This window comes from Leiobunum rupestre, chromosome 1 (assembly GCF_980474605.1).
Source record: "Leiobunum rupestre chromosome 1, qqLeiRupe1.1.hap1, whole genome shotgun sequence".
In the NCBI taxonomy this organism is placed as follows: Eukaryota; Metazoa; Arthropoda; class Arachnida; order Opiliones; family Sclerosomatidae; genus Leiobunum; species Leiobunum rupestre.
Window position 1 is genome coordinate 12,655,898 of NC_143384.1, and position 12,924 is coordinate 12,668,821.

The 12,924-nt window shown below is 37.0% G+C and overlaps 1 protein-coding gene across 1 annotated transcript; it reads right to left on the reverse strand.

Moving 5' to 3' along the window:
* Positions 1 to 5,601: 5,601 nt before the first annotated feature.
* On the reverse strand, positions 5,602 to 10,826 carry LOC149961110 (2-oxoglutarate and iron-dependent oxygenase domain-containing protein 2-like). Its single transcript, XM_090155604.1, has 7 exons — positions 10,767 to 10,826; positions 10,651 to 10,704; positions 10,080 to 10,193; positions 9,790 to 9,883; positions 8,646 to 8,770; positions 6,501 to 6,713; positions 5,602 to 6,022 (listed from the first exon to the last, which is right to left on the reverse strand). Exons 1-7 carry the CDS (start codon positions 10,824 to 10,826, stop codon positions 5,675 to 5,677), a joined length of 1,008 nt encoding a protein of 335 aa, XP_090011730.1. The 3' UTR covers positions 5,602 to 5,674.
* Positions 10,827 to 12,924: the final 2,098 nt, after the last annotated feature.

Genomic DNA, 12,924 nt, shown 5'->3' on the forward strand with positions numbered 1-12,924 from the left:
CGCCTCCCCGCGGCCCACACAACATATAAACAGTAAAGATATAGATGGCGTTATGTATGTACCATAATGTTTTTAAAGTCTATGGACCCGCGAAATTCAAACCAGTTTGTTTATAATTATTATCCAATGCGAACAGGGTGCTTTTTACCAGACAAACGTGTGTGTGATGTCCATTGGCAAGCTCTTAACGCCAAGAGATGCCTAAAAGAAACCCAGATAATGCTTATTCAAACTAAAAACATAATTACGTTCGTTTTCACTCTTTGTACCTGGTATATCTTTTTATCGATGTATTAAAATATAACTACCAAAACAAGAAAGATACAGATAAGGATCGTCACAGATATAGCCCCTCAAAAAAAGATAGATACCAAAAGGGCAATAATTTAAATACATAAGATACATTCTTTGCAAACAGATCTACGGAAAAAAAGGTATGTGTAAGAGATTTTTATTTATCTGTGTTCGCCTGAAAAAAGTTAGTATCTTTTACACACAATCTTGTACCTAAAAAAAGTACCTAAAAACGTAGCTAGATCCGTATCTAGATATCGCTGAACGCTGGTTAAATGGCGGCAACCTTTTTCTGCTTTCATTGTTTCCATTCTCGTCAAGTCTCTATTCCTAAAACATTCCTTTAAAATATTAATTGATGTTGAAACGCTCCGAATCATTGGAGGGAACGCCAAAAGTGATATTTTAGTTTTTACCAAATCAAAACAATAACTGCAACCGGCTATAGCTCAACAACCGTTGGTCGTAGAGCGATAACAGTGACAATTTCAAAATACGAATTAATAAATGCCGGTTTCAGGGTCGTAACTCAATTATTTGAAAATTTGTCAAAAACGACATCTGGTGTTTCCGCCGAAACTATTGTTGCTTTTCAAAAACCGACAACTCCACTTGAAAGGAAATAAAAAATATTAAAAATGCATTTTGTTTAATTTTTCTATCGTTTACACGTTTCGAGAAAATTCAAGAAATATGCAAAACTTCCTTTGTCGAATACTTTTGTAGCAGACTGTACTTACTCTACCAACTAACGAATTATATCACAAGCATCTTGTCCCTTAATAGTACAGGCGAAATTGTAATTCTGCTTTGATGCTCTGTAAAAAGCGATTTAACTCTAGATTATAATATAAGGGTCATTAACAAAAAATAAAACCAATGTAACCACTTTGGCAGGTCCGTTTAATGGGGTGAAAATGGGAGATGAAATTTCACTTTTCAGAAAATGGTTTTTAATTTATTTTAAAGCAACTAATTAACTAAAAAAATTGCTCTCAATGGCATTTGTTTACTAAAATTGTGGCGCATTAATGTTAATTTTTGAAAATCTCTCAGTGGCTTCGTTTAGGAGGGGAGCGTCATAACTCTCATCCCAAATTTTCTTAAATCTCATTCAAGAAATAAACGCAAAAATAATAGCTCGACCTAGTATCACATCAACGACAGGACTAATTTCACTCACGTTCCTCTCAAAGATTTGTTGTCTTGAATTAAAACGAAACGAGAGCTAACGCGATACTTGGGATAATATATAATAGCACACAGTCTCAGTCCGTCGAATAAATTAAAAATGGCTCTGTTACCAAGGCCAATGTCCCTGTCGACCCTCATATCGAAGAAGCCGATACTCTCCTAGTATTACACGCTTTAAATGTTAAGAAAACAGTCAATCTCTTTGTCGAACCCCGGACACCGATGTTACTTATATATTTTTTTCCATTATTACCTAAGACTGCATTTTTCTTAAAAAGGGTGACACCAAACTAAATGTCGCTTCCATGTACAGCGCCCTAGGAGAAGATCGGGTACGGGCAATACTTGGTTACCATGCATTTAAAGGATATGATATAACGGGAAAATTTTGTGGATATTCCAAAAAGAAGTCTTTTCAAGTATTTCTGAACAGCAATGATTTCATCTTGAATGTCTTTTCTTCTATGGGAGAGCCGGCAACGCTACCGAACCAAGCAATCGAGGAAATATGTATGCTCACTGTACAGCCCGAAGAAGCAGGCTGAGACCCACGAAATGCTACGTTTTCAGCTTTTTGTTCGCGTAGTGGTCACGGTGAAAACCTTCCACATACCAGGGGCGCAATGAGACCCCATATATTAAGAGCGCATTACTTGTGCTGCGTTTGGAAAGGTTCGCGATAAAATCACCCGCGCTTACCACTTCCAGATAGCTCAGGATGAAAACTAAGTGATAACAACCCGGGAAGCTACGAGGCGGTTACAAGCTCCGAGTTACCAGCACCCGAAGCTATCTTAGAGCTTATAAAATGCGGGTGTAAAAGTGGCTTTAAAGGCAACTGTTCTTGTCGAAAATATTACCTGCATTGCACAGACGCCTGTATTTGTGCTGATAATTACCAAAATGTTCCAATGTTGAATTTTGAGATATCTGACGACGAAGAAGAATAGATATTTTCTTGATGTTTTTCGACTTAAATAAATTTCCTTTTTTTTAAAGTGTCTTTTTTCCCAAAATTATCACAATATATGTAAATAGTCTATCGCGTTACGTACTTGATAAAAATTAAAAAGTACTTTTTGTGATGTTAATTATTTTTTATTAATTTCTAAATCTCGAGTAGTATTGGTAATTAACTATATTTATTTGATACTGCAATAATATAAATCAATAGTAATAAAAAAACCTAAAACAAAATAAATTATTTCTCATGAGTGGCGAGATGTCTGATTTGAGGGGGTACCTTAAACAAATTCTAGAAACGTTATAAGTGGGCCTAAAGAGTAATGCCATATGTTTTTGAAAGACCCGAAAACCTTTAAATTTAATATTACAAGCATGTATTTTTAAAAAATTGTTACCACTGGCCATGAATGAGATTTAAGAAAATTTGGGATGAGAGTTACGACGCGCCCCTCCTAAACGACGCCACTGAGCGATTTTCAAAAATTAACATAAATGCGCCACACTTTTAGTAAACAAATGCCATTGAGATAAATTTTTTTAGTTAATTAGTTGCTTTAAAATAAATTAAAAACCATTTTCCGAAAAGTGAAATTTCATCTCCCATTTTCACCCCCTTAATAACCCTTATATTATAATCTAGAGTTAAATCGCTTTTTACAGATCATCAAAGCGGAACCCCTTTTTTGGCAACAACGCCTGCACTTTAACGTAATTAGCTCACGAACAAGCATAGTTTTTTCAGCAATTTTGTTTAAACTCTATCTAACTTGAAAATTTCTTACGGAAAAAGCTTAAAATGGCTTCCGTTTGAAGCAGTAGATTTAAAAGCTACATTTTTTTGGTGATTTTCAACGTTTAAAAACAAATATCTAGATATAGATGGCCCGAGTGTCTTAATATTAAAGAAGTTATAAATTCAAATATAACCGTAGTGCGTACGCTTATAGATCATACTTCAAGGGATCATTCCTAGAGTCGATCTTCTCGAATCCTACCGTTCCTGCTGTTCGTGTGTTCCTGGTCTTCAGTCGCTGGTCTCCAGTCGCTGGTCTCCAGTCAGTTCCTGCCATCACCACCGTGAATCCTCTGTCGCCAAGACTTGCATAGCTCCGCCAAGTTCAAACCTTTAACGCCTTTATGGCTATGGAGGAGAAGAAGCGCACTGCTCGTTTGGAAGTAGAGGCTTCTTTCCTGGAAGTCGCTCGTATCCTTCATGACAAACTGGGACCCTTCAGTATAGACACGCTACAACCAGTTGGTAAAGGTAACTTCTTAATTAGTTTTACGACCTTGGCATTTATGAATAAAGCTTTGGAGTACGACGAACTAAAGATTAATGACAAAGTCTACAAACTCGCGGCTATCGACGACGATGGCGTCTGGGTGACGATAAAGAATTTGCCAAGATTTGCTGCCGAATATTGCCAATCTTTCACATTATCTAAGATATCAGAGTTTATGATATGCAATGCGAGTCAGATTGACTTATACTGTATAAATTTAGTAGAAGGTAATAGAAAAGTTGTAATTTGTAAATGATATAGTGACCTTTTGGACGTAGCCGCTAACCAATTCTGATATATTCGTTACTGAGGTACCATTTATTTTGAGAGGACTTCAGTTTCACCGACTGTGACCAACAAGCCAGCTTGGTGATTTGTTACGAGAATATGGGTGGGATAGGTTTTTAAATTAGTACAACTACTCGTGATAAAGGTATCTTTGCAGAATCCAATATTAATGGTTTACTTTATGAAAGTTAATTTCCTTAAAAAATTCAACCCCGAGCATTGTGAGTTGTTAATTTAAAGTTCATAAGGGGAGGGGAACGATAAAAATATACACTTAAAATTTGAGATTTTCGACGAGGGTGTTAGGGTCTACTCGCATCTTATCGGTAACTAAACAATGGTTTGGTGTTACTTGATTTGGTTGATTAAGAGGTCTTTTGTATATGAAAGGGCAAAATCACATATGACACTTTGGATTTGGTCAGAAAGTCCTCGAAGACTCGCGCGTCTAAATGGTTCTCCTTTGAGTGAGATTTCTTGAGTGGTTGGTTGCCTTTTCCAGTCTCCTTTAAGGTTTTGAGAGATGTATTTGATGTCTAAAGAGTTGGTGGCGTTGGTTCGGTGTATGTCATAGGTGAGGGAGTCGAGTTGGTTGGTGGTTAAGCGTTTAGCGTTATGGGTTGAGACGGAGCGAGTTGAAGCCGAAACGAGTGATCGAGTGAGCCGTGATGTTTATAATTATTATTATTCAAAACTTTTCGTCTAAATTTTGTCAATAATATTTGGCTTAGAAGCCGTGGAAGCGAAGTTAAGGCCTTTTCATGGTAATCCTAATTCTACCTCGGTTATAGGATTCCAAAAAAGTCCACGTGTTGCTTTACGTGCAGATAATCTTTAACGTTGAAGTTTGGTAAAATATTTTCCACAGTTTAAATCAGGAATGATAATATTTATGAAACATAGTGTTAGTAAACTATAGCAACAAGAAACAGAATGGTTTGCAACCATGAAAATATCCAAATATCACCTTACGTTTCAATAGTTGATCAATACCTAATTCATTAAAGCTTCGAAATACGTGCAAATGATTTCAATCAATCAGAATGAAAAATCAGTTGCATACAAATAATCGGCAGAGCCAATCACTAGAAGACGCAGAAACCAACTTAGATCGGTCAGCAGGAATTTATGTCTAAGTGGCTTAGCTCTAGATAGTAGAGCAGGCGGGCCCGTGGTTTCACAAGGGCTCATTCCAAATAATTACTTTTCTTAGGTTCAATTTGTAATTGTGTGTATTGATCTCTATCGTGGTTCAACATATTTCTTAGAATTCAATGTGAAAACAAAAATTTACCTTAGGATCTAAATGATGAAAGATGAAGGTTTATAATAATGGCAGTTGATTGTAATTGGTTATTTAAAAACTGACGTTTTAACTTTTCTATCTTTCCTCGATCTTTTTGGACATTCGCTCTCTCCTTGTTTTTGTGCACATATCTGGGGCTTCTTTTGTCGCCTAGTAGAGTATCAGGGTGAAACATATCAATTTGAATCTTACGCAATTGAAACGGAAAAAACTCTTTGTTTATTCCGAAAATTGTAGCTGAGTGGCTATAGTAATTTGAAGCAAAATATGTCATTCACCTACTCCGAAATGATCTTTGTCACAATACTTCACATATGCCTCGAAAACAATATTTCTTTCTAGTTCATTCAAATACTTTATTTCCGACTACATGATCTTTGGTAGCATCCAAGGTAAACCCGTCACCATAGCCAAGCGCACTTTCTAACGAAGGTGGTCGATCACACATCGGGCACAGCTGGTTCCGCACCGACGAAGATCGCATCCACACGATGAGGTTCTGCCTCTCACCTTCCTCAATAGGCATGGCTCCGTGAAGATGTTGGCCTCTGTGTATTATCGCCGTTCCCATTTTGTGCTCGACGCCAATGAATGAAGATGCACCGACTTTAGACTGTTCCTTTTTCTTCATACTTCCAAAGTAGAGATCACCACCAGTAAAATCCGTTCCAAGGCATAAATTAATTGTTACCTGAAAGAAAGCGAATGTATAATTATCAACAAGTTACTTCAGACAATAAAAGATAACTATATTTAGTTGACATTTAAGGCATGTTCATATGAGACAACAAATTTGGCAGACAGTTTTGGGCGGCCCAGTTTTCAACTGGTCTTTGCAAAACATGTTGCATTTATACTCAACGCTCCATAAAAAGGTTGTCCCGATTTCGCACGTTAACCAGTGAAAAACATTAATTGTAAATTCTTAAAAACACACCTTACTTTCAACAAAATATGCTAACTTATTATAATAAAGGTATTTTGTGTACAAATTGTCAATTAATTTTGGGTAATTAAAAGAGTGTTAAGAATTTTTTTAGATTTAACTATTCGGTCACATACATCAGGCCTTCTTCAAAAATCCATCAACATCGATAATATTGTGTTGGACAATAATGTTTTAAAATGATTGATTCGTATAAATAGGCTTATAAATGCTTAACACGTACTGTAAACGGAACAAAAGTGGAACTCACTTCGGCGTTGTCAAAGTGGTAAGAGAGTTCTTCGTCTCCTCCAATTTTGTACTTGACTGAGAAAGCTTTGTGAGAATCTAGTCCGTTACCAACGTAATCCGGATACAATACTTTAGCGACGGGGTTCAAATACTCCTCCCGTAATACATCGATTAAATTAGTGAGGCCTATTTCTTCGAGTAAAACCTTGAAAAATAATTAAATAATTTAAAACGTTTACCATCAAATCATCATTGCAAGGTATTTAATCCGGATAGCTATGGAAGTTTAACAGAACTCCTCTTCCAAAAATAAACTTGCAGGAAAATCTTCTGAAATTCCTTTTGAACGCAGACACATACAGGGTGTTACGGATAAGAGTACCGAAACTTTATATATGTATTCTATGGGTCTCTATGAGTAAAAAATGTCTAGTAAACATGGGTCCTAAAGTGCTTCGTTTCAAAGATATGGGCTCCCAAAAAATACCCCAAAACACCGGACACAGCCTTAAATCTGGCAAACAATATTCTTCCTTGAAACAAATTGTTTTCATTAAACTATCAATTGTTTTTTATCCGTGGGGCGAGAAACTTTAATAAGAAGTGGCAAAGTTCATTAATGTCCTTTTAGAAGTAAAATGAGTTTGAAGACAAATACAAGCCATTTTAATTTATTGATATGATTTTAATTATTACATTTAAAGATAAAAATTTCTTGTATTTCTCTTAGCCGTCTATCTACAGACTCAAATGCCAGTCGATCTAACACCAGTCTTTTAGGAATCTACTGCTGGTTAAATATATTTGAGCTTCTAACCCATTTTTCTTGAGCCCGTCCGTGCAATAAGCGTTCCTGAACCAATGTGCCATATTAGCTACAGAACGAATGAGACAATTTTAAAACCATTCCTTTAGAATTTTTATGACATTTATATCTTTAGATTAACTAATTAAAATCGTACCAATAAATTAAAATGACTTGTTTTTGTCTTCAAACTCATTTTACTTCTAAAAGGACATTAATGAACTTTTGCCACTTGTTATTAAAGTTTCTGGCCTCACGGATAAAAAACAATTGATAGTTTAAAGAAAACAATTTGGTTCAAGGAAGAATATTGTTTGCCAGATTTAAGGCTGTGTCCGGGTTTTGAGGTAGTTTTTTGGGAGCCCATATCTCTGAAACGAAACACTTTAGGACCCATGTTTATTAGACATTTTTTACTCATAGAGACCCATAGAATGCATATGAAAAGTTTCGGTACTCTTATCCGTAACACCCTGTATATAAAACTATAATATTCAAATATTCAAGGATAACACAAATATTTCCATCCATACACTTTCCGACTCAACTGATTTCAATGGAAAACGCTTTGTTGTAAACGCATGTAAAAAAAATACCGATTTTAGTATAAATGGCGTCCTAAGACTATCGCCGGTGAAGTGGGCCAAAACGTATCTTACCCCAGTTAAGGGAACTAGAAAGTCACTCTCATTCAAGTCTTCCTGCGAGATCGACCTTTTTAACTCTAGTGCAGTATTTTATATGTTGAATTAGTCTAGTATGTTAATTAACAAAGCCAAATTAATTAACACCACATGCTTCAATCCAAAGAACTTGTGAGTGTAAACTCACAGATTGAGGAGCAGACTACTAATTGAAAAGGCATTGAAAAATATATTTGGTACTCATGTTTATGGTAATTACAATAATCAGCTGGTTTAGAATCAAAGACACCAGCTTTGGCCCAAGCCACCTAGCGACGTTTAGTGCAATAAAATAACGTGGCCGCGATATATAGTGTAGAAGGGTGTGGCAAGCTCTTCATGTAACACGAGCCTACAGTTCCCTACACTCACTAGTACCGTTAATCTCAATGTGTTTTATTGAATAGGAAACCAACTCACTCGGATGAAAACACCTTTTACCAATTTATTTAGACAAAACAAGGGGTCACACTGTGACCGAAATATTGGTTTACTAGAAACGTATGGTACATTTCGACCCTTTTAATAATACAGAGCCGTAAGTTAATGGCATTGTGGTGCTATATTACTCTTAATTCTGTCAAATCAGAACTACTTGGCGAAATACACAGCAGGACCTAGAAAGGAGAAAATACGAAAACTATCTTACGCCGTACTGGTTCATGGTGTTCGGTCTGCTCTTCTCAAAAGGTGCGCTTTGAAAATGGAATAACTCCTCAAGCAACATTTGGCAAAAGCTTGAAGTAAATACAGGAAAGCTATACAGCTGTTTTTCTGGACAGAAGAAAAATATGAATTTTAAAATATTACTTAGATTAGTTGAATCGAAAATTAGGTATCGATATCTAATATCATCATTGCGATTCGCATTACAAACCAAAACAACAAAATGTGCAGCCCATAGCCATAATATAATTATTAAATGCACAATACGTTTAGGAAATAAGAAGAGTTTATTGGTAGCGTCGTGATTAAAAGGAGTATGAACTTTCATATCTGTGGTGAATCAATGAATTTGAATATTCTGCCTCTAGGGTTAACATAAGCTACATTTGATTTGTCCTACTTAGTTTAAAAACAAGTCGCTACGGGTGTTGGCCGAGGAGCTAACCTCGGCCAGATAGACTATCACCGATTACGAGTACTCAACACTGTTAAAGGTACAGACTTTAAAGAGTACGCATACTGTCATTAGTGGCCCTTTATGGCTCAGAGTGTGCAATAACTGGTGGCTTAACCGGGGAGTCGGGGTCCGGCTCTTGTAACCCATAAGGACGGTGGCGCATTTGTTAGCTCCACCTCCGACTTCGGTCAGGTATGGGCTGAAAACTAAGTTTCGGCTCGAGAGGGTACAGGCAAACTGGCCGCCTCGGAGGATTTGGTAGCCTGCTTTGGGCCTGAGGGGTTGGTCGTCCCATTGTTGCACCTTCTGCTGGGTTGAGTCGATGGTGAGACCGTCAGCAGTAGGGTTCTCTTGCTACCCTGGCTGTTTTGTCACTTGTCCGGGCTGTGGACGCTGGCTTAGGGCATTATGATGATAGACCTCCGGTGGTGTGGTTTAAATCTTACCGGTACACCGGGCTATAAATTCTGACACATACCGTCATTAGTACAGTCAAAGGAACGGGCTTGTAGACCGATTGCGTGAAGTGACTAGCCCCTCGGTGTTGCCAGACATTTTTTTAAATTTGAGTTCTACTCTCTTTATAAAACTAGAAAACCCCTGATGACTATGAATGGGTATATATGGATTGATTGTCGCAATATCTTGTTATGAATAATGTTATACTAACCTCTTGAAATTATGTTGATATCAATTTCCGTTATAGATTTGGTATTTTTTGCTTGGTTCACAATATGTATAAAGTTAGAATCCAAACAACTATCCTAGATTAAATAAATAAAATAATAAATGTTTGAAATATGTTATTAATGGTCAGCATGCCGACCTTCAGGAGTGTGATTTTTACCACATTTGAGCCATACACTTTATAAACTCATAAACTACAAAAATACATCTTCATATCGAAATTAGTGTTATAAAAAGAGTCAAGATTTTAAAAATTAAGTAAAAGCAACTTACCGAAAATGTACGATATAATTCTTTGTGAAATGGCCTGTACAAAGTTGAAATTTGCTTTTCTCTCTCGGCTTTTTGAACTGCAATGGTTTTTCGGAAATTCACTTCTTCAATAACCTTCAAGTCCAGTTAAAAATTAATTTGTTAGCCAAGGTGAGACATTAGTTTAACAGCAACGTGAAGTGGATTTCAATTTAAACGCATAGTTGGGGAAAGTTTTTTAACTGATATACAAACCCACGCGATGCATCAAACTTGAATAAAAAGCGTCTAAATATAAAATAAACGGCGCATGAAAAAGTGCAAAGGGTGAACGAGAGGAACAGAAACAGTCCCCTAAACCTGTACACCTATGATTCCCTTACCCTAACTGTGTAGCGCAGAACCCCCAAGTTCGGAATTACATTCTTAAGCCTCAAATGGGTAAAATTTCATAAAATAACAGTCTACTATCATCATTTTGTCTCAACCACAACTATTTTCGATAACATACACGTATAAAAATTGTGTTTCAGAAAACGTGAGTATGAATCAGAACTTTATAATTAAATGGCAAATATAATTAAAGGCATACCTGTTTCAATACATCTTTATGATTTTCAGAAGCACATCCACAACGTACCAAAATCTATTTGCAAAAAGCAGTCAAAATATAAAAACAAAACAAAAAACCATATTTATAAGAAGCACAATCCTATATGCCCTAATATCTATGTCATTTATGGTGAGGAACGTTATTAGACGCCCCATGGCCATACAGTACAATAGGCCGAAAAGGCGATGGCCTCCTGTGTCCTAGGTTCAATCAGCAGTTTGGTCTGGAAGTAACCATGTGGTCAGAAATTTATATACCGGTGCTCCAAGCGAATCAAAAAGCCTACTACACCGGTGGTCTCATCAGAATGCCCTACGCCAGCGTCCAAAAGCCCGGACAGGTGACAAAGCCAGCATGGGTAGCAGTACCTCACTACTGATGGTCGCACCCTCGACGCAAGCCGCTCAACCCAGCAGAAGGTGCAGCAACGGGACGACCAGCCCGCCATTTCGCACACAGCAGTGGGATAGAGAGCGGATGCTATAGCAACTCCAGCCGGCACCCCACCTATGGAGGTAGAGAGCCAAGCCCTTTGGAGAGAGCTCCTAAAGGGGAACGACGGGCACACAGCAGTCCAAGTAACCCGGCACAGCTGGCACCGGAGATCCCGGTGGGACTCCAAAAGGCCGGGAAACAGGACCGCCGTGCCCTCATACGGAGGCCCGCCGCCCCACAGCAGGCTACCCAATCCGCCGAGGCGGCCAGGTTGCACGGACCCTCTCCATTAGCCTGAGCCGAAGCCAAGTATCCAGCCCCTACCTGACCGAAGTCGGAGGTGGAGATAGGACCATTTGATCGGAGCTAACATCTCCCAGTGCGCCACCGCCCTTATGGGTGACAAGAGCCGAACCCCGACTCCCCGGTAAAGCCACCAGTTATTGCACACTCCGACCCATTAAGGGCTTCTGGAAGTAACCAGTCTGGTCCTGAAACGGCACTCTGAATTTGGTCTGATACGATTTAGAAAACTTCTAACTTCACAGATGTAGTGTTAATAGCGGCCGCCATGACAGTTAACGTTTTTCATCAATATGCAAATTACATTGGTGACGTGGCGAGTTTCGAATTGAAAGCACTATAAACTACCAATGTGAAATCATAAATCTATAAATCGAAATGCTCTTGCCTTCTAGCGTGACTTTTTTGAAAATATATTTCGAGAGCTATTTGCGGAATGATATCAAACACAACAAAAATCGTTATTGAACCAGTTTTCATCGAAGGCTACCATAGCCGTTAGAGCGAGAAATGTTTGAATGAAAGAAACGACATTTAATTTGGGCTTAATGTACTTCTACATTTAATTAAGTCGTGTATTTTTTAGAAAGATTGGTGTTATACCATCGAACACTCACTATTACAATACTGATAAAGCTTTACCATTGACAATTACAGCTTGCAAAAATTAAAAGCTAAAATATTTAAAACATTTTCGATACAAAATGCTATCCGTATAATAATTTAACAATTAAAATTTTAAATTTAATCTCCTACTTTGGCGAATGTATACTCTGTATTCTAAATTCTTTATTATAATCCATATCGTCTAACATTTTCAATTTAATTCGTCACTAGTCCCACAACATACCAAAATATCATAAATCTTCACGTAGAAAGCCACGAATTAGAAAAATAGGTTTTAACTTACTGTTTTATACTCATCTAAAAATGTGCCTTCATTAATATAGTTTACATGAAGACTAAACTGTTTTAGAAATATATTATTTGTTAAATAGCATTTACACCTATAAAACATTGGGTTTAAATATCAAAACCTCTTTAAATCGTACAACAATTACTCTTAAGTGAATAATTTACCAACTGATTGCTTTGTCTGACTTATTCTTTACAAAATAAACGGTCAAGTATATAAGTAAACTGAAGTAAAACAAATTAAAGAATTCTGTCAGTTCACAATTAAAATGTTTATCAACTCCCTATTTTATTTTATGTACTAAAAACTAAGATGGTACAATTTCATCAATGTTAGATTAAACAAAACGACTGCATGTTTTTGGAATGTTGGCAAATTAGTCGTAAATTCAGTGGCCTTGCTTTAACTTTTCCAATCGCAGTCGGTTGGGCAAAAGGCAAAATACTTTGTTAACGTATGATACGCTATCAGGAAAAATCAGTTTTAGACGTAACTAAAACTAAATAATTTTAAGTTTGCTAAAGAATCAATAGAAAATGAGTGTTGCTTAATTGTTTTTTTTCGGGTGTAGTGCTCGATGACAAACATTTATTAAAATT

Excerpts from the sequence above, each read along its gene's own strand:
- LOC149961110 (XM_090155604.1), bottom strand. The coding sequence starts at position 10,826 with ATGGGGCGTCTAATAACGTTCCTCACCATAAATGACATAGATATTAGG. Across the intron at positions 9,884-10,079 it reads AATTATATCGTACATTTTCG|GATAGTTGTTTGGATTCTAA; the intron begins GTAAGTTGCTTT and ends TATTTAATCTAG. Across the intron at positions 8,771-9,789 it reads TATCAACATAATTTCAAGAG|AAAAACAGCTGTATAGCTTT; the intron begins GTTAGTATAACA and ends TCTTCTGTCCAG.